The sequence below is a fragment of the Struthio camelus genome, chromosome 2 (genome assembly GCF_040807025.1).
Source record: "Struthio camelus isolate bStrCam1 chromosome 2, bStrCam1.hap1, whole genome shotgun sequence".
In the NCBI taxonomy this organism is placed as follows: domain Eukaryota; kingdom Metazoa; phylum Chordata; class Aves; order Struthioniformes; family Struthionidae; genus Struthio; species Struthio camelus.
In genome coordinates this window covers 97,590,877-97,612,225 of record NC_090943.1, presented here as the reverse complement: position 1 = coordinate 97,612,225, position 21,349 = coordinate 97,590,877, and the positions used below count along the sequence as shown (strand labels likewise).

The 21,349-nt window shown below is 41.8% G+C and overlaps 1 protein-coding gene across 8 annotated transcripts in view; it reads left to right on the top strand.

Annotated features, from left to right (window-relative positions):
* The window catches only part of RNF144B (ring finger protein 144B), a 99,502-nt gene that overhangs the window by 54,947 nt on the left and 23,206 nt on the right, over positions 1-21,349 (top strand). For 7 of the 8 annotated variants that reach the window (XR_011139038.1, XR_011139036.1, XR_011139037.1 and 4 more), the window contains 2 exons: positions 2,261-2,449; positions 17,146-17,250. Coding sequence is in view for 5 of the 8 variants with exons in the window: in XM_068931701.1 (XP_068787802.1) it covers positions 2,261-2,449; positions 17,146-17,250 (294 nt within the window). In the remaining 3 variants the exon portion in view is untranslated. Of the gene's footprint in view, positions 1-1,485; positions 1,507-2,260; positions 2,450-17,145; positions 17,251-21,349 lie in introns of those variants that run through there. The other variant, XM_068931705.1, reaches the window with a different exon arrangement.

Below are 21,349 nucleotides of genomic sequence, written 5' to 3'. Positions count from 1 at the left end.
TGTAGCATGGTGGTGAGTAGCTGTATGGATATAGCTGCTGTAGAAAAGCATACCTGAGTAAATGTGCTATAATTCTCCTAAATATTAAGAGAACGTCTAGCACGTAGTTCAAAATAACAGGTAGTTCTTGATCTGCCATAGCATTTCCACTGACTCACTGATTTTTTTCCCCCCCCGTTGCAGTAATTACAGAACAGTATTGCAGTTTCTGACTCAGAGAGAGGCTTCATTCCAAGGGCTTTCGGCAATGCTGTAATTCCAGCTCTACAGTTGCATGGAACGAATCATGGGGACATTATGGTAGCAGGCGGGAACTGAGCCAAGAATAATGTGGGTGTGGTGTGTGTTTTGAACTAGTGATAGCAAACTAGTAAAGGGAGAACTTGCTTTGGGTAAGCAGCCAGAGATTTGGTTGCCAGAATCTTGCTATGGCTCTTGGGTCTCTAAAACTGGGTGCTTACAGGAGAGACGTCTCAAAGGAGACATCTGAAGGCTTCTCTGTCAGGCTAAGCTAGGAGACTACCAAGTGTCGAAATGGAAAACAGGCAAGCCCAGGTTTGGTATCATTTCACAGCTTTTGAAGAAAGGTAGTCTTCAGACCTGTGGGGAATGAGACTCCCAGGCAGCCCTGGGGAAGGGGATCTGTTGTGTGTCAGGTTGTGGGGTAGGTGCTGTGGGGCACGACTTTGTGTGTGTTGTCCCCTCCAGCTCCATCATCCCTTGTTCCTCTGGCTCCCAGGGCTGTTGCTGCAGGCACAGGCAACGTATTGCGTGGGTGCTGTCGGGCTGCAGCTCGCAGGGCAGCTCCCCGAGCAGCAGGAAGGCAGCAGTCACGTGCTGCCAAATATGACCTGACAGCACTGCTACGAAGGCACTTAGGACTGCGGGGAGGGAGGTAGAGGTGGACCAAAGGGCTCAGCTCTCCTGTTTGTCTCATAAGACGTCAGATCTGACGGGCACATGAATGGGTTTTTATCCTTTCCTTTCGTGGTCAGGCAGCCTCCATTCATGATGCAGCTTTTTAGACTAAGTCGAGCTGCGCTCCTACTTTGCGCTGGTTGAAAGAGCTGTGCGCAGCAGGCCACCTCTGCTTTTAAGAAATGTGCGAGAAGGTCTTCTTGCCCTCAGCTAAGTGTATTCAGAAACAAGTCTCTGGAAGTCAGGCCAAGTGTCTTGCAGATAGGAATAGCTTCTCCTGTGTTTTCCGTGTTGTACCCACCTCACTGTCTATTCTGAAGTGAATAGAATCTGTAAATTTCCTTTTTGTTGTTTCAGCTTAAGCATGAGAATGTTCTCTTTTAATTTCTATTTCAGTGTTACTGGGTGAGAATGAGGATCTTGAAACTTTTTATGGTTATGGTGCAGTGTTTTTGAATGCTTCAGTCAGAAAACAACAACAACAAAAAAGAGAATTAGAAGAGAGGAATATATGTGAAATATGCTTACTCTTCTGGATTTAAGTTCCTACCCCACACAGAAGTAGGATGGGCAATCTCCTGTGTTTAGGTACCTTTGCTTCCATTCTCTCAAGATGAACTGCTAACTCACTGTCTCAATCACAACTAATAGAGAAGATGTAGCTAGTGGTACCTACTACTTATGTATAACAGGTTAAATGTTTGGAGTACTTGCTTAGGGACTGGGAGGCCCACAGTCTGTGCTTGCCATGGCCTTGCACTGCCCAGGAGAGCTCCTTAGCTGCAGGCTGAATGTGAAGTGAGGGTGAAGACACCCATTGAAACTGTGCAGGTGCAGCAAAGACCAAAGGATTTATAGAGGTGGGAGAGGTATGACTCTAAGTCAGTGCAGAGGGGAGAGTGATGCTCATTTGGGAAGAGGATGACTTCAATCTTATCCTAGGTCACGCACATAGATATAGCTATGCAATTTTTTTTCACTAATAGTTCGTTAGCTCAAGTAATATCCCTGCTCCGAGGACTTTGATGTTGCATATAACACTGTTGCATACAACACTGGTAGCGTGTCATCTGTGTGAATTCTGTTTTCTGTATTATTATTATTATTCTTAATTTGAGAAATGGTCTGACTGATGTGCTTTGTGCCAGTGAGTTAAATATTCTCTGAGAATTGACCTAGGTTGGCATCTTGGTGCCAGTCTCACGCTTCAAACCATTTAAAATTTACCAAGAAAGCCCAAAGTAGTACATTTGGGTGTGCAGGTGCTGAGCTGGAAGCTCTCAGATCAATGAAATCACTATACGGCTCAGGAGAAGTTTCAGCTGTTGATTTCTTTTTTCAGGTTGAGTGGACCATTAATGAGCAGATGGGCTCTGCTGGGAAGGCTTACCCTCACACCATGACAGCTGACGAGTCAAAAGCTGGCGAGTTAGCTCTGGAGCCCCTGCTCACTTGCAAGCTGTGTCTCTGTGAATATTCTCTGGATAAGATGACCACTCTTCAAGAATGCAGCTGCATCTTTTGCACATCGGTAAGATCCAACAGTGCCTTTAGGTTATAGGAACAGAGTGAAAGGAGAGAGACCTGTGAGATGGTGTTGCTCATCCCCTGCTAGAATTGTGTGTTATCCATGCTGATAGAGGATGCTTTTCTAAAGAACATTTAGTGCTAATCTGTCTTGTCTTATTTAAAAGAATTCTGTCACTCTGCTTTCAGCAATTTGTAAGTCTAACAGAAGTTCCCGTAACAAATAATAATAAATCCCAGTGGTAAATGTCTGAGGGAAAAAGATGCATTTTAAGACTGCCAGAGAACATACATAGCCCATAAGCAATCACAATATTTATTTTTTCTAAAGCGAAATTGTGTAACGTCATAGGATGACTGTGGGATTTTGTTTCCCTATTAGCATTTTCTGAGTGGTCAGAGACCTTTTTTTTTTTTTTTCTTTTAACTCTTCTATATAATTCTAAACAAAAATGAACCTTGACCTATTTAAACACAGTCTATGCTGCAGAGACATTGTCAAGGTCATGCATTGCCTGTAGATAACAGTGATGACTTTTCTCCTTGCAAATTCAGATCAAATAAAGCTGGTAGGAATGAGGAAGTGAGTGAGTGAACTGATAAAAGACATTAATACTCTATTGGCTTCTTTGTCAACATGGACCCAGTTTACTTGGCCATAGTGACTTGGCATCCCTGAGTAATGGATATTGGAAGCAGGTTAGAAGCCTTGGAGGGAGGTAGGATTTTTTTTATCCCATAATAAATGTATTTGGCTTTATTTAAAAAAAAAAAAGTGGATAAGCTTCAAACAAGTATTTTTAAGTTCTGTGCTTGATTGTTTGAATTTTTGGAAGAAATCTGGTGTTTGTTAAGCTGGCTTGTGTCAAACTTCACTTACTCTGAATTTAGTGCAGTTTAAATGTGATAGGAATCTAGCAATGTTTTTCAAAAAACTAGGATAAGATTGATTAGTATGGATTTTTTATTTGAACTTCATGAAGTGTCTTTTCCATGCCAGCTTCCACAAAACATTTTCACCTCGTTAGTTTGTAACGTGCTTAATTTTTAAGAGAACATGCCTAAAAGGTGTGTATAAGATTAACAGCTTTAATTTGATAATGTTAATACATTTAAAGTAGTCTCACTGTTATCCAAGAGTTCGGTGACTCTCGTTTAGTGTCATTAATAGCGCGTTACTTTAATCTCAGTGTTAGCTGGGCAGAGGAATCCTTTTCCCTCTGGGGAAGGGAGGAGGACTGCTGAAGACTGTGCCACGCAGAGCTGGCCTCTCTGCTCTTCCTGGGCAGCAGCTAAAGGGAGACAGCAGTGATGGCTAGGCAGGATTGCTGTCCCTACCTGTCCCGTGTTGGTGCTGTAGCTGCTACCCCATATGTACACACTGGCCCTGTGCAGTGTCGGGAAGACCATCAGCTGCACGCTTGGCTTTCTAGTGCTGTGACGTTGGTGATGTGGAAAGTACAGCCACAGTTGTTTTCTCTCTGATCTTTGCTGGCTTTGTCCATGCCTAGAGCCAGCCATAGGCAATTGCTGAATGCAGCTGGGAGATGTGTTTAGACATGCTCCACTTATGTTAGTGAGCTTACTATATCCTGGCTGTGCTTATGCTCAGCGTCCACCCTTTATGTGGCTATTGTTGCCTGCTCACTTCTCTTTCACAAACGCTTCCAGCTTGTTCTGCAAGTGCCTTGCCTGGGCATGATCTCAGGGACGGGTAGGAAAGAAACACTTCCTTCTTCGTCAGGCTTTTGGCGTCAAGAAGCCTCTGTCTCCTTGTTTCTGAGACTGCTGGTGCCTGAGGTTGGCCGGAGGGCTGAGTCACTGCCTGCACCGTGCACTCTGTCCTTTTCCTGCTTCCTTTCCTGTAGCTTGCCACGTATGCTGAGATGGATGTGAATACCGGTGGGCTGGCAGCTGCACAGCTTCTAGCCCGTCTCGGCTCCCTGCAGTTCCTCAGCGCCCACGAAAAAGCGCTGTACTGTGTGACACCAAGGCTCAGTGAGCTTCTCTGCAGGTTGTGGGCCTCGAAAAGCACCAAGACGTTTTGTGGCAGTCTTTTGAAGAGAAAGAGGAATACGAGGCACTCTTAAAAACAAGATAGAGAAGAGAGGAAGGTCAGCTGGCACCTGTAGCACATGTCTGGTTGACGATCTGCATCTGAACATCCTCCCAGTGCATGTGTCTGTGCTAATGTGAGAGAGATAGGAAGTTCTCACATCCTGTAATGAGGGAAGCTCTGGAAACTTTTAATCTGCATGTATGCCTTTCCATCTTGAACGCAGAGCAACTTCTGGGAGGCACTGTGAGTTGCACTAGCCTGTCACTGGTAGCTTTGGGCAGTGTCCAAAGAGCTGCATGTTGCAGCACAGTGGTGGAAGCATCTAGCTGCAGAGTCCCTCTGCGCCAGAGCTTGCACGGGGGACGGCTCGGGGCACAGCCCGCAGTAGCTGTGCTGGTATGCAGTGCTGTGACTTCCCGGATCCTACTCGTTCCAGGGCTTTTAGTTACCTTCACACTGCCCTTAAGATGGTTACTGGGGCGATAGCTCAATCCTGAGCTACAGGATGAAGTGCATGTTAGTTTTTGAGCTAGCACTGCTTTCAGCTTGAGTAGCTGATCTTTATTTTTTTATCATTAAGGCTAATTATATAGCGCCAAGAGCAGTATTAAATTTGAAATAGTAAGGGGCCTGACGTGGACATTGTGTGTTCTGCTCTGCTAAGGTGAAACCATTAATTTTGTTTAAGTTTTGTTCTGCCACAGACATGTGAGGTCTGTTTTTGTATGCTAACCATTAACAGTGGATTCTGCACCTATGATTGGTTTTCACTACAGCGTTTCTGACTGTGGGGATAATTGGAAATTGGTACTATTTGGGTATACTGTGGGGAATATCTCCTCTTCACTTGTAGCTTATAAAATCAAGGAATTTAAATGAGTTAGAATTGTGTACAGATATTTTTTCAGCTTAGAAACTCTTGTAATAAACATTATACCTCATAAAAGCTGTATTCTAGCCAAAGTAAGTAAACTGCATTTAAGTTTGTATATATTTGCCTTTTGGTGGAATGTTGATATTAATGCAAGATTTTTTTCAGCTAGCTATAAACATCTTTACTCTCTTTGTTGAGAGAAGAAAAATCAGGTGGCTTTGCAGAACACGCTTGCCATCTCATTTGGTAGCCCGATTAAGTCTGAAGAGATATCAGCCTGGCATTTCTGCAGCATTTGTTGCTGTTGGCATAAGGCTCCACAGAATGTGAGATAAAGCACATATTTGCACATCCGAAGAATCTGGAAATGACTCTAATGCTTTCACTGAGTTTGGATTATGTTAGGTTCAAAGGGAAGTACAACTGAATCTAGTGTTTCTGAAGAGGACGGTACAGGGATGCTGTGAGGTATACTTTGTCTGCAGAAATTTTGGATAACTGCACTTCATATTATTCAGGCATTTCCTGTACCCGTAAAACCTTTCTGGAGTGCCACGAGGTGGTGCACATTGCTGTAACTGAACACCTACCTATGCTTCAGTTACGGGGCTCAAGATTGCTGTGATGGGCATGTTTGGAAGACTGACAGATCATGCCAGTTTCAAACTTTAAAACCAAGCTACTGAATTCATTCATTAGCAGCACACTTTGTGCTAGTGATTAGTTCTTGCACAATATTAATCATTGCCACTACATATGCAAAACTGGTAGTCTTTAACCCTTACATTGTAGATTAGCAGTGAGCATAGAGCACTGATGGTTGCAGCCCGTGGTGGTTTTTGGTTGCGGAAGCTGAGGCCAAGGCCATTGGTCCTGCAGGCTCCTCTATGAGAGAAGGGGGAGCAAAGCCAGCTTGCCATCTTTTTTCTCCAATTGCTGCTTATGGCTCATGTTTTTATGCTACTTGCCTCATTCCCGGAAAGGGGGTCTCATCTGTTCCTGATACAGCTTATCTTGTTTTTTCTGCTTGTCTCGCCAGTCATGCTTCTTGCGTATTTGGCAGGATGTCCTTCCTATTTGCAATCCCCTGTGCTTATCTTGTCTTGAAACTTTTTGTTCCTTGGGTGCCTCCGATGTTCAGCAACACAAGTCTTTACCCTTTGGTTGTCACGTTGCTCACATACATGTGTAAAATGATCATACACTGTGTTTAGCTATGTCCTGACAGTGTTACAAGATACGGTATTTTAGAACACTTGTGTCTATATCCAACGCAAATTAATAGGAATTATATTCTGATTAATACACTTATAATTTCTAGGTGTCAGAGGCCTCTGCTTTGGCTATGGCAGGCTAATTGAACCATATATAGTAAGCAGACCTACTCTTAGATAGTTTTTAGATGTCTTGGAAAAATGTGATTGGGAGGTTGTTTGCCTCCCAAACAAGCAAACTCTTAATTACCAAATATCCAAATACATTGAGCCCAGAGGAGTAATTTAATACAAATGAGCAGTTCTGCGTCTAAAACTATTTGTCCTCAAGTATAGGGACAAGTTGGCAGTTTGTTCTTCCCAGTGCTATAAAGGTCCCATCTGTAGCCCTGTGGGGATACTCAGTATTGGACCTGAAAGTGGCCTTTCCTCTGTCTGATGTAGAGAAGCTGCTTGTGGATAAGCATCAGTAAAACTCTGCAACACCTCATGTATTTATATGTGGGCCAAGTGCTTGTGCAGGGAAAGAGTATTATGGAATTGTCACATTAAACTGCGTAAAACTCAGAGGTACAGAAAGTTATTCTGTCATGGTAAAAAGACTGAAGAAAACAGATGCTTGCCCAGTCTAGCTTCTCATGGTGGAACTATGTCAGATTTCCCATATATTTGTGTCCTTTGTTCCTATACTCCCTCTCTAGTCTCCCAGACATCGCTTGCTGCCCCTTCCTTGGGCAAAAGCCAGGAACGAGGAGTGAGGCGCTGCTGCTGGGAGTGGACCCACCGGCTCCTCCCTGCCTTGCGTTGGTGGGGGCACTGCTTGGAGTCTCTCTTCTTTGCCTGGGCTTTAGTGCTCTTGAACTGGTAGGAAAGCATGCATCTTGGAGACTCCTGCCTTTCCAAAACCTGGCTGAAACTGGAAAGCAGCTGGGAGACCTGATGAGCGGTATGATCACATAAACCTCCCTTCCTCATGCTAGAAAAGTCCTGGTAGCTGGAACACTATAAAATACCTTATGGAAGCAGTAGTGAGGAGTACAGGATTCGCTGTAAACAACGTCTGGGGCCATTGAGGGCCTTACAGAAAACACAGGGAGAGTCTGTAGCCTGTAAGCACAAAGCAAGGTGCAGTTTTTCCAGGTCCGGTAGGATTGTCCTGGTGGAAGAGCTGACAGGATGAAACGGGTGCAGTGCTGTTACGGAGAACGTGGTTTTGTGGGTCAATAAATGTGACAGCATGCCAGCGTCAGCCTCTCCCTCACATGCCAGTTCTGTTCTGTTTTGTCTTTGCTCTTTTTTCCCCCTCTCTTCCTAGGTATTTCAGGTTCCTGACGTGAGCCAGATGAACAATAAATGGTATTGCTGCTATTAGTGTCAAGCAACAGCTTATATGCATATTGTGTGTTATTTACTGGAACGTGGTTTGAGCTGCCTAAGACAACGTATAACAAACAATGAAAAAAAAAAGATGATTTTATGTATTTGCTTCTGCGTTGTTGGTGCATGTTCGTGCAGCATTAGCATGATTCATTTTTTTTTTCTTTCTCCAAGCTCATTCTTTGTCAGGTCTTGTATTTCTGAGAAGTGTATGTGGTAACTGAGTTACAAAATGTGCAAAACAAATTTAATGATGATCCACCTGTTTGTCGTTACTGGTGCGCACAATCTAGTCTAAATGAGATTAAACTTCATGCAACCTTAAAAGGAAAAGCCAATGTTTAAATCTGAATAGAAGCACAGGTAGCTTCTGTGCTGTTCTAAATATTCTGAAAGTAGAGTTTTATGACCAAATTTTATTTTTTAATGACTTTTTTTTTGTTTGCTGGCAGTTCTAAAAAATTCAGAGAGAGGGAATCAATCAAGAGAAGATGAAATGATTTTTTTTTTTCCTTCAACTCATTGCAGCCAGGAAGTTTTAAAAAGTGGTTTTTGAACTAAAATGTCTGGTTCAGAGCTTTTCTAGATTTTTTTGTTTTAAAAAAATCAATGCATCAAACAATTTCAAACTGAAAAGTTTTTTTCTTTAAATGGGAGCTGGATTTAAACATTTTATGAGAGACTCCTTGAGGCAGAGGCCTAGAAGAATTCTGCTTTGTCTTCCTTCAGACCTTGGTTTCTTCCCTCGTTCTGAATGCCACTGAAGTGTGCAATAATTAGTGATCTTTCCATTTCTGACAAAGGTGTTTTAGTTATTCTCTTCACTAGGATGCAAGACTCTGCTCAAAGCAGCTGAAATACCTCTGGTTTATAAAACGCTGTATGCATTGCTGCTAGTTTCAAAGGTCTGGGAGAACAAGATTTTCTGCTGTAGCTATGTGTGTGACAGCAGGGCCAGGGCTGGACATCAGTGAAGAAGACTCTTGCTGCTCTTGACAGCCTGCTGCCCCCAGCAGCCACCTGCTTGGCTAGGCCAGGGCCCTGGGACAGCTACTTTTGCAGGAGGGGAAGGGAAAACCCTCCTAGCCATAGTAATTTCCATGTTGCACTTCTCCAGCAGGACCTTCCAAAGCTCCTTTTCTTTCTTTATTCCTTTTAGAGCAGCTGTGTCCTGCCCTCCCTCCTTCTTTGGATGGCAAAACATTGTTCATATTTTGTCCATAGTTCACAGATGTTCACATATTGTCCATAGCGCTGTGAAGCCTCAGACTGCTTTTGCAGAAAAGCACTGGCTGAACCGGAGACAGTGATGTGAAAGATCAGCATCATCGGCAAAAAGTATGGAAAGAAAAGCCTCAGAGCAGAGGAGATCAAAGACAAGGGGGAGGTGGATCACACAGAGTGTGGGATGTCTGCTAAATGGAACAAATGTGTATGCATACTCCAATAAAACTTATGAGTAAGGGAAAATTTGGATTTGCTCTCATCTGTGGAACACTTGCTTTTGGCAGCTCTTTTTATTTTTTTTTATTTGTGCTCTTTTTCAAGAAATAATTCGGTCTCCTCTTCCTCTCCCGCCTCTTTTCCCCATCTGAGCAGACACCTGCATGTGTTTGCGGCTGAACACTGCCTTCTCCTATTCCGAAATCGCCGTTGTGCTGCAATGCCCCACTTACTTTATATAAAGCTCACCTCAGATTGTTTTCCATTTCCACCCACAGGTACCAAGCTGTCAAGTTCTGACATTCTGGATTTTTTTTTCCCAGCTTGACTTTTGAAATATCTCAGAATAGCTTTATTTTAAAGTCATAAGAAAGAAAATGCCCACCTCTGCTAATATTGGCACCGAACCCATAGCAGTTTTATAGTATTTTACACGGTTTAAGAACTTCTTGCGTGCATTTCTGGACAGAGTCACACCACGGGCAGAGTCGGCAGGGGTACCAAAAGGGCACCGCTGTACCCGCTGCCTTTTGTTGCCTGCTCCTCCTCAGGAAGAAGGGCTGCATGCCTTTGAAGTGAGCAGAGGTGGCAGCATGGGGGTGGTGGCTGAAGGAGGGAACCATGGGGAAGACAGGTGAGGAAGAGGCTACCAAGATGTCTCATGACAGCACTGCCTCTGTGAAGCAGACGTCATCTGCGTTTTACTCATGAAGAAGCAGATGTGAAATAGCTGTCAATGCCTCAGAGTACAGCAGTTGCGGAGCCAGCCCAGTGACAGGCCTCATGGCCGTATATTCATAGCTGGTTTGCTTTTGGAGTAGTGAGTTTCCATGGTCTTAATGGCTGTGGTACTACTTCATGGCATAGATTACAAGGCCATGTGTAAATTAGTTTTAGGGCGTGTATCTGAGCAGAGTCTAGCGGCACGAGAGCTAGATCTGATGAGACAAAGCTGATCACAGTGTATTTTTCTGACATACTTGAAAGCTTCCCTTAAAAAAAATTTTTTTTTAAAGGTTTGTAGAGGAACAGGAGGGAACTATGTTCTGGTCCATTGTCATGTTGCCTTGCTGATGCTGTCACTTGGTCAGGACAAAATAAAATGCTTGTCACTCATGTGTCTCCTCCCCTTCTACTTAGCTAAAAAATGCCAATATCGCATTTGGGGCTAAAAGGGCATTTTTTCACTTTCTTCTAAGCATCTCTCTCAGTAAGACTCTTATGCGGCCTGATATACTATGCTTTTGAAGGTGACTTCATTTATCACTACGTCTTGTCCTTAACAGTTGAAAATGTAGATTAAGCGATACAAATATGTGCTTTATTGGATTTTTAGTTTTTGCTTTAAACCATGCCTATCCTAAGTTTATCGCTAACAAATTCATAAATGGTTATTTCTGTGGTGCATTTTTTTTAACTTCTTCAATTGGCAAAGCGCACAATTTTTTCTCAAGTGATATGCATATGCCTCCAAGACAACTTAAGCCAACTGAAAATAGGCTTGATTTCTCTCTTTTTAAGACCTGTTGAGAAATACTTGGGAGATTTTAGGAGTTCATATGCCACACATTGAAAGTGACTGGTCTTTATAGATTGCACATACAAGAGCACAGATGTCACGACTGTGTGAATATTTAAAGTTCTGACAATAACAGTCCCATGAAGTCACTAATACCACATAATAAAGTGTGTATTGTCATGTGTGTGCGCTGAAGAATAGGTGACATTTGTAAATGGTAAGAAAGAAACGAGAGCTATTTCTTGTTAAATGAAAAATACATGAATGCTGCACAAACAGAGGACCCAAATGAAAACTAAAGGTCTACATGTTGATCTTTTCTGAATCCTAAGATGAGATATACACATGGCCTCTGAAGTGCCAATAGAAAAATTGTCTTTTCTCTCTATATAGTCTTCCCCTACCCCTCAAATTTTGAGATTGCGAAAAGGCCAAGGCTAAAATACTCAAAACTCAAAACCTATAAAATGTTGAAGGCCTAAATATTGAAGAGAAATATGTTTTAAACATTTAACGTTTTAAATCAGTCTTGCAGATATTAAAATGGAAATGTGAGATTTTCGTAAATCTTCTGAAATTGAAAATTTCTTCAAGTTATACATTAATTGGAAAATCTTTTTTCTTTTGGCAGGGTACCATCATTCATTTCTTGCTTTTTCTAGTTTAATGTGGATCATGCTCTAAGATTGCTTAGGGAATATTGTAAATTCTTTTTTCACCTTTTTCACAGTAATCATGATGTTTAATTAAAGGAAAAAAGTGTTACGATTTCTGTATCAACTGCTGCACGGAGGTCAGCTGCAATATTTGTAGCATTTGACAGGAAAGCAGGCCAGACCTTTCAATTTCTTTCGTCTTAGCCATCCCTGCATCTCTCTTAAGCTACCTGTTCAATTTTGTCATGTCACATATGTGGTTTCCTTTTACGCTTTTATATTCAAACCAGTGAGGTTGCATTTAGAAAGCTGAACAGCTGCCTACAGATGGGAGAAGAGCAAGGTAATGGAACATGTCAACATAACTGGAAAAAGCAGTATATAGGCATGATTGAGATTTGTCTTTTGTCTCTAGTACAGAGGCGGTTATCTGAAAATGGTTTTGAATAAAAACATAAGACTTTGCAGTTTTGCAGTGAGAGGGATATAGCGCGTTTGTCACATCATTACCGAGCAACATAATGCTTAAGTTATACTTTGAACTAATTCCTAAGTTAAAATGCAGAAGTGTTATGGTCACTTTGCAGATTAAATACGTTGCCAAACAGACTTCTGTTTTCTGGTCAGTACTTTAGAAATCCCTTCCATACAATATGCTTTGGGAGAAAAAAAAAAAAAAGTAAAGCTACAACAGCCTGTGGGAGAAGTGTTGAAATGAAGAATCTATAAGTAGCCTAAACAGAATTTTATATTCCTAGAGTTTACAGGTGACCAGAGCAAACACTCTTGAAGCTTACGGAAAGTGTTTTATTACTGAAAAAGGAATTCTTATTATTACTTTGTATATTGCTGGACTGGGCTTTTCAGTGTTTTTTTTTTTTTTTCCAAGGTTATTTTCTCTTGTTATGATGTATACTTTCTACAGTTTTTTAGTTCCAGGAGGGGAATGTGTACTTGGGGCATATAGAAATACTTGGCTAAAATTTAATCTCTTGTACAAGTCCTGTAAGGTAAAAATACTTGCAGATATGTTGCATGTGCTGTAATAATTTCATCCAAGTACTTTACAGGCCTTAATTTCCTAACTGTTCCAGAGTAGCATTTTGTGAAGTAGGTAAATGGATATTAATCTTATTTCTTTAAACTGGGGAAGGTGATGGACTGAAAGACAAAAACACAGCGAGGGGGGAAAAAAGAAATTCTTGCCAAAATTATTCTTAGAGAGCAAACTATTTGAAAGAGGTCTCATTATGCATTCTGAATCTCAGATGAGGTGGTCAAATTATTCATAGTACTGTTTCCACTGAAGCGGACAGTAGTCCTACAGGAGCAAAACTTGCTTGATGAAGTTAAATTAGCCTCAAGACCTTCTGTTTGATACGTTGGCTTTTTCTGGTGAAATTATATTGTCCATTTAAATCGATCCTTCTTCCATAATTGCATCAGGATTTTATTTTGTGTCATACATAGAATACAAACAAATATGTACATGGTATAGTTGCTTGGTGGGTAAAATCTGAATCAAGAAGAACGCAAATTGATTAAAGTGCATTTGCAGGTTTGGGAGTTAAAATTCCTTTGGTTTATCTGTGGTCAGCAGGATCCAAACCTGTTTAGTGAGGCCTCAGTGTATTTTTAGCCTTATGCCTCAACCACTCTGCCACAACTAATGAAGCTTTCCTGGAAACCTTGCTTTTCTAGTAGAAAGGTAGCTACAGGTGACTTGCTCTGGCCGTGGACAGCGCAGCAGCAGTACAGCTCTCTGTCAGCCACAGGTCCTGTGCTGCAGCTGCCCCAGCCACCGACTGCTCCCTGTGCTTGTGAATCCATAATCCACTGCCAGAAGGTGCTTGCGGGTAGGGGTGTGGATCGCACGGATGCTGAGAACTGGTGACTTCTTGGGTGCTCAGAATAAGATCCGTTAAAGGAACTCTAATGTTGCAGAGGGTTGACTTCCTTGATCTTACCTTCATTTTGTAGACCAAGTAAATAGCAAATGTAGTATGCGCGTAGCTCTTCTAACTAGGATATTGTTAAATTTTGCATACAAAAAGCACTAAAAATCTTACCGTTTTATATCTATATAATGTATTCTTCTCCATAGTGTAGGAGAACATACTGCTGAGAAAATGTATCATGTATTCATCATCACTGAATCCTCATTACTTCACATTTACAGCTTGTATATCTCTTCAGCTACTTTTCTTTGCCACTTTTCAAGTAAGATGCTAAATTAGCAGCTGAGCTGTAAATAATAATGATAAAACCTCTCTAAAAACAGTCTTGTTGTTTAAAGTGAAGATGTATTTTAAAATTTTAGTAGTTTTCAACCATCTCTTCTTTGCTACTAACTTGGGGGGGGGCAAGAAGTTCAATTCTTACTTCATGTACAAACTTAGATGAGGACCTAGGTAAAAAGCTTAATCCTTCAGTGATAAATGCTAAATGCTTCCTTCAGGGTTCCCAGCACCTTTAAATCCTTTCACCGCCTTCTTGAATTGCACCCAAAATCCTCTTTTCCAAGGCCAGAAAATCAAGGCAAAATATTTAATATCTATAGAAACTATTTAATGTGGATATTTTCTGTGAAACATTTGAAGATCCATGGAGCTGCAGAGGCCTGTTATGAAATCTCTCCAACTCATCCCCTAAAAGCGCAGCACCCTCTAAAACTATAGCAGAAGCCTCTTTTTGCTAGCTTCCCCTACAGCTAAGCGATGGGCTTGAAGACGAAGAGAATCCAGATTCATTAGCAACGCTCAGAAACCTCTGCTCTTCTGGCTTGGTAACCCTAATGGTTTAGATAGTGTATATAGAAATTAAATTCAAAATCTATACTGTGGATAGAAGCTACTTGAAAGCTTCATGCCCGTCCTTCCGTGGAAGGATAATTGTCAGTGCTCTGAGCTTCTGTCCTAGGAGTCTAAATTAAGAACAAGCCTTTGGGCTGCTGCTGGGCCTGCAGTAACTTCTCAGGCTTTGTCCTCGCTCGGTGACGGGTTGACCTGAGCTGCCCCCAGAATACGAGTCCGCTGCATCATCCTGTCAGAACAAATTACTAAATATCAGCCAGCGCCCCAGAAGAGATGGAAGCCAGGATCTTACTAAGAGTAAAAGATTGTTCTCCTATGCTTGCTGACAAATTAAGGCAAGCCAAATGCTTTAGAGGGGAACATTCCTCTTCCCTAAATGCCGCTGTGAGACTTGACCCAGAAAATAACCAGGTCTCCCCTGAGTGGCAGGAGCGAGATGCAAGGAGCGTGTGCTGTAGCATCACCCACGTACCTAAGAAACGTATCCAGCATGCCACAATGCACGTGGGCTTTGGGGACAGGAACTGGAGGGCAGCATTTTCAGTTGGTGTCAGTCCTGGTGGCTGCTGGCACAAACCAGGGAGCAAATTTGAGCAGGGGCTCAGCACTTGATGCAGACATTGCAGGGCCCTGGTAGCTTCGGTGTCTCTAGGATATCTTCTGGTCACTGCCAGGGTGTTGTCCCTGTTTGTGCATACTGCTCTGCACAGGAACTGTGTACCGTAGTGGGGTGATCTGATCCAGTGATCGAACCGGCTTTTTATAGTGCCCTGCCTGGATGCCTTAGGGGGGGAGGTTGGCAAGGGAATGGACAGGGTATTGAATTCTTTTGGATAATAAAGGAATAGCTCCTGGTTAAACCCGGGCTGACTTTCCCTGGGTAGCTAATAGCACCTTCAGTTAATGACAGGCTTGTTTTTGGCTCTTTGCTTGTGGATACCTTCCCCTACCTCCCACATACTACTTGCAGCATCTCTTTACAGCCTGCTCTGCTGCTTTCTTACAGGGGCATGTGTTGGATCAGAATCCATAAGTGCTTAATGATCTAAATGTTTAAAGCTTACCATTAAGGTTATACAAAATTCTAAATAATTATGCTACAGATATTTACAAATCAAAAGTAAATTCATTTAAAATGCCAATGTTAAACAGGTTCTACTTGCTTTGAAGTAATTTCTCTACATAGTTCATCAGAATCAACCAAAAAGGTGTGAACTTTGACATTTCAATGGAAAGGCAGACAGAATAATAAGGAAATCTCATTTCCTTTTGGAAAACTCCTAAGTAGGCTGACATTTAAGAGGCCAACAGCTTTCCAATAAAAATACAAATGAGGACTAATGTAGGCTTGAATGTTACATATCTATGAATATTGGAAAAACTGTGAAGTGTCCCGGGGCTTTACCAGGGCTGACGCTCCAGGCAGGCAGACAGGCAGAGGTCTCAAAGACCTTACACTTTTACATATTTCTAGAAAATTGACAGATGACTAGCAAGGGAAACCTAAATTAGCCGCCCTAACGAGGGATGGTCAGGTAGTGCTCAACCCACTAGCTGTCCTCAGAGATGGAAGGTGGATGATGGAAAGGGTGCGAGGGTGGTAGGGGGAGAGGCTTGCAGTGCTGAGGAGGAGAGGTATACCACATGGATGTGCTATACAAGTCTGCAGGGAACAAAGCTTCATTAGTTTTGCTGCTCATAAAATATGTTGTTTTTCATTTAAGATAAACTATGCAAGCTGATACCAAAATCTGCCGGAAATCCGTGTCTTGTTATTTTGTTAGCAGTGATTTGCAGTTTGCTGTATGTTTTCTCATTTTTTTGGACCAGGCTATTGGTTATTTTTTAATTGGAAGTCAGCTTGCTTACTTACCTGTGTAGTTTTGAGATGAAAACTTAAGAGTACTGTTCTGTAGTCTGTTACAGCAGTTTTCTGCCAGTTTGGTTTTATTGAAGACTGTATGAAGTGTGTGAAATAGGCAGGAGTTATGGCTCCCTGAAATCCAAATTGAAGATATTTGAAACCGCAGGCCAAGTAAAATATAAGGGGAGGAGGAAAGGCCTGCCATTCTTGTGTAATGAAACAACCTGGAAACATTCATAAGCAGGTCTCCACGCTGCAAACGGACTTTGAACTGTCACTCAGTAGACCAGAGGGTGATGGTAAATCGTGGAAATTACCTGATCTCTTTGGGAGGACTTGCAAGGGGAGGGGGGAACTGATCGTTTCACACCTTCTAGAGCAGGTTAACCTTCTAGCCAGAGTATAAGCCCCCTCCCCCTTCTATGCAGCTGAGAACAGTAGTCTTCTCCTTGTAACTGAGGTCTCCTATAACAGAGACTACTACTAGCTGAGGGTCTTAAAATTAAGAACACGGAAGGAAAAACAAAACAGACGAAGGAGCAAAGCCTGTTTAATTAGGATGAAAGCCCCACCCCATCCCCCAACCCTGGTTTAGTGGAGTCTAGATGTTAGCGCTAATGGATCTGACTTGCTGACTTGGGTAAACGCAATGCTTGGCAGATGAAGTCATACATAATTAATTATCCTTTGTTGCATTCTTTCCAGTGTAATGGTTTGTAGCGTTCATACTTGTAATAATTGATGTTTTCTGTGTGCTGGAGCTTCAGGACAGCCAATTAAGGAAGCAGAGGTGGTAGCTGTGCAGTATCTCTAGCATCTGTGTGTTACCAACATGTGGGCCGTAACTTTCCATCATTTTTTTTTTCTTTCCTTCTTTCTAGTGCCTAAAACAGTACATGCAGCTGGCAATTCAAGAAGGTTGTGGCTCTCCTATTACCTGTCCGGACGTGGTGTGCTTGAACCATGGGACCCTACAAGAAGCAGAGGTATCAAGACTTCTCTCTCTTTTTTTAACATAAAACCCCCAGTCCTTCTTTCTTCATCTACATAATAAATATGATCATGTACTTTTTCCTCCCCTTAATTACCTTAATGAGCTTCTGGCAAGAAGCCTGACTGACAAGAGAAACCAGAAACAAACAGATGTTTTCAAGGGTTTTACTCTTTTTTCTTTCCCCCTGTGCCTTGAGGAAAGTCTTACTTGGCATCCAGGCAACCCCTGAATTACCCATGCAGGTGACTTAACCAGAATACCCTGTATCCCAGAACTGCTGAGTCTCCATTACTGCTGTCAATTAAGTCCGATTTGATTTGATTACAAACACTGACATTCTAGCACCTCGCTAAAGCCAGGGGCAAGATCTCATACTGATTGTAAGCAGGGCCAGGATTTCTTCCTTCACGTTTATGTTGGGCTTCCACAGGAAAACATTAAGACTGTGTGTATTTGTATTGAAAGAAAGGTCGTTGCACACCACTGGATGGAAGTTGGTCTTAAGAGGTGAAAAGTGGGTCTTAAGTCCCAAAGCAGAGATGGGAGAGGGCTCAGAAGTGAAATGGGATTTATGCGCAGCTGCTGCACTGGCATGTGCACCATCCCCTAGAACAACATGAAGGCTCAATTTGAAGGGTGGATTTAGAGAAGATCAAGAAGAAATGTAGTTTTCAGACTTTCCTACACCATTCAGGCTGAAGGGATTTAAGGGGCCTGTAAATGCCCCTACCCTGCTGTCTGAAGGCCTCTCAGCAATGCTCAGACAACATTGTGGCTGATTTAGAGATGGTATAAAGTTTCTAAATTGGGCTTAGCACGAAACCCATGACATGGGGAGGAGCTGTTGGCAGTGTGGCTGGAACCCTTATAGGTGCCAGCTATTCTGTGCATCTAGAAAGCAATGGAAAACTGAGGGCAACTCTGATGTAGTCCTGCAGCTATTCTTGATTGCTCTGTGAGCCAGGTAGGCCCCTGCTGGGCCTGGGAGGACAGGCAGAGAAAAGGTGGCTAAAAGATTTTAACTGGCTTTGTGCGTTCTGCCTGTATCTGTGCAGGCAGAAAATCAAGGAGATTCAGACCTCTATCCCTGAACTACAGAAAAACAATTCATTATCTTCTGGATATCCTTGAGCCCTATATATACAACTGGCATAATTGTGCTACATGTATCTAATCCTATTCAAATGCAATTGTTGGCAGTGGAATTCCCTGGTAAATGTGAACTGTGCTCGTTTCCTTCAAAAATCTTTGTGCTTTGCAGTAAAAGCCGTGGGAGTGGGCCCTAATAGCTAAGTTATTTCTCACAAGTGTTTTAGGAGTGGTTATTTTCTACTGGGGATGTGGCATTAAGGGACAAACTCAATTCCATCCATTTTGGAATGGGATTTTCCCTCCAAGCAGGCATGCCAGTGATAGACCCATAGAGAGGCAAAAGCTTTGGCTTCAGGTTAGAGTCTCTTCCTCTCTGTTCTGCCACAGAGCCAGGAAGATCTCAACGATGACAGATGTAGGGAATGACTAGGGAATCACTTCTGGCCGGGGAAGGAGTGCAGAGAAGCTATGCTGAAGACAACCCCAGCCGCTGTGGCTCTACTCAAATAAGGGGCTAGGGATAATACCTTCTCACACTGAGCTGGAGAGAGTTACCAAGAATATTTTTTCTCCAGAGAAGAACATGGCTTCTTCTCCAGCATGCGTTTGAAGTGGAGCGCTTAGCTGAATCAGGGCCTAGGAGTCATAGCTACATTTGGTACAGCATGCAGGCATATGGTGGAGCTTTTCTTTGGCTGAGCCCAGCTATCATGGAAAGCAGTCAGCTATTTCCCTTCCTCCTTTCTTCTGTCCAGACGCAGAAAGGACATAGCAATATCCCACCTGTTGCACCAGATTGAAGACAACTAGCCTTAATTGAAAATACTGTTTTCAAAAACACTTACCAAATGGTAGGAAGAATTCTACTCTGTTAAGCTAGGGTTGTGAAGATATAAGAATTATAAAGACATATTTCCCGTTAGTAAGCAGGAGCACATTCCAGGGCATGTGTTAATAGACCATTAGCTTATTCCTCGAGTGCTTTGGGGGGCTAAAGGCTGAATGACTGAACAACCCCAGATGTACACTAATGGCTCGTGAATGAATGAATGTTCTGAAGCTCCCTTTTGGCAATGTACCTGTAGTGTAAGCCTTCTGCTAAAAAGCAAGCAAAGAAACAAGCCCCCAACCTGGTTAAAATTAACTGCTTATGTATTTTACTAAATATATATTTCTTTAATGAAGAATACCTAGAAAACCCAAGCAAATGTCTCTATTGATTTGAAAGTTTAGTATAGCTATAGATCACATGAGCTCTCTGCATTCTTTTTTTAGTCTCTGTATGTTCCATGTGAAAATGTGGCCTTTAAAAGCTATTACTTAAAGAATAGAACCTCATTCAGATGGTAAAAAATAAGATTAAATATGACTATTGTTTGGCATGGAAGTACTGCTTAGAATTACAGATTATTCATGACATAGTCTGAAACTCTAGGCATAAGAGTATCAGCCTTCTTGCCTCCGTAGGGTCTGGATTTTTGGTCTCCAGCCTTTGGGAGGAAAAGATTCCTCACCAGAGCAGTGCCATGAAGAATAACATACCTGCTAGCCATTTTCTCTACCATTCGATTGGATACACCTTAGTGTTGTTTATATCTGTGTAGTTAAAAGTTCCTTTTTGAGCTCAATAAAATATATTAATACAGGCACGTAGGCTTTATTTTTCTTCTGAAAATTCTGTAACTGTTGCCTCTACAGGGGGTAAAAATAATTGTGTCTCCCCCCATCTCCCCCTGTTAGCATGAGGGTTTTGAAAAGGTGTATTTTCCATGTCGTGTCCATTTCAGAGTCTGCTGTGATTGAAGTTGATCAGGTATGGTTCCAGTTTGAAAAAAAAAAAAAAGAGCAGTTCAAATCATTTTTCTCCTGGGAACAGTGTTAAATTGGTTTCTATACTTTGGGCTAAATTGTGTCTAATTATGTAGGCTAATGCAATTGTCGTGTTTGCTTTTTAAATGCCTTTTGCCCTGGCCTGCATGAGGGAGATAAGGTGAACTTAGGCATAATTTAAAGTGAAGAAAGGCCTATTGACTCAAATGCATTTTTGATTGAGCCCTTTTCACTGAGGAAACTGAACGGTTAATAATACAGTTTATAATACATGTTATGAAAGTTCCTCTGCTTCCCTCTGTGAATGTCCTTATTCAAGGTGTGCAACATTTCTTCAGTGCTTTTCAGTGACCTGCTTGTCTTGATTGTAACCAGAGTATATCATAGCTTCTCAGTAAAATTAATTAGTTTGTTATTCAGCACTAAATTATCTTCTCTGTACTTGACTTGATTCTGACATACATGTAGCCTCGTGTGGCCTTTTGTTTGGGCAAAACATTAAATTTTAAACACGTAATAAAATTTGTTCTCGTATGTGTCACCAAAAAATGAACAACTATGAGAAGCAGAAAAGTATCTCTACAGGAGGAGTAGTACTGTTTATTTTCAGCATAAAGGACATTTTAGGAGTTAAGGCTTTACTTTTTGTGAGCTAGAACATTGTGTCTTTCTGGAACGCAGAAGAAAATGTTTCAGGTTTTTAATTCTTAAAAAAAAATAAAATGAAGAATCATTTGAACAAAAAAATTGTATCTTTCAGTATTTTCGAAGTATGTGTTGTAAAACTCCTTTTTTTTTTTTTTTGGTAATAAAATCTAGTTGAAACTAGTATGTTCCTTGGCAGTTTTTGTTTTGGACAAATAGTACATTCAAACAGAAGGAATTGTTCCACTGGAGCACTTGAAATCAAGTGTAATCCTAGGTCATATCTTGACCTGTTATGTTAAGATAGCAGCTGCTGCTTATATTATAGCTTGTTTTAAAGTAGAATTAATGGGTGTTAGTCGTGGAGAGGCATTGGCTTTGGCTACAGGCTCTATTTCAAATAGCGTGTTATGCAAAGAAGGAAGGTTTAAAAGCAATCTCATTAAACAAGCTGTTTGTCCTTTCAAGATCTAATAGTACAATAAACAAAACTGATTTGGAGTCATTCCTGGAAGCAAGAGGTG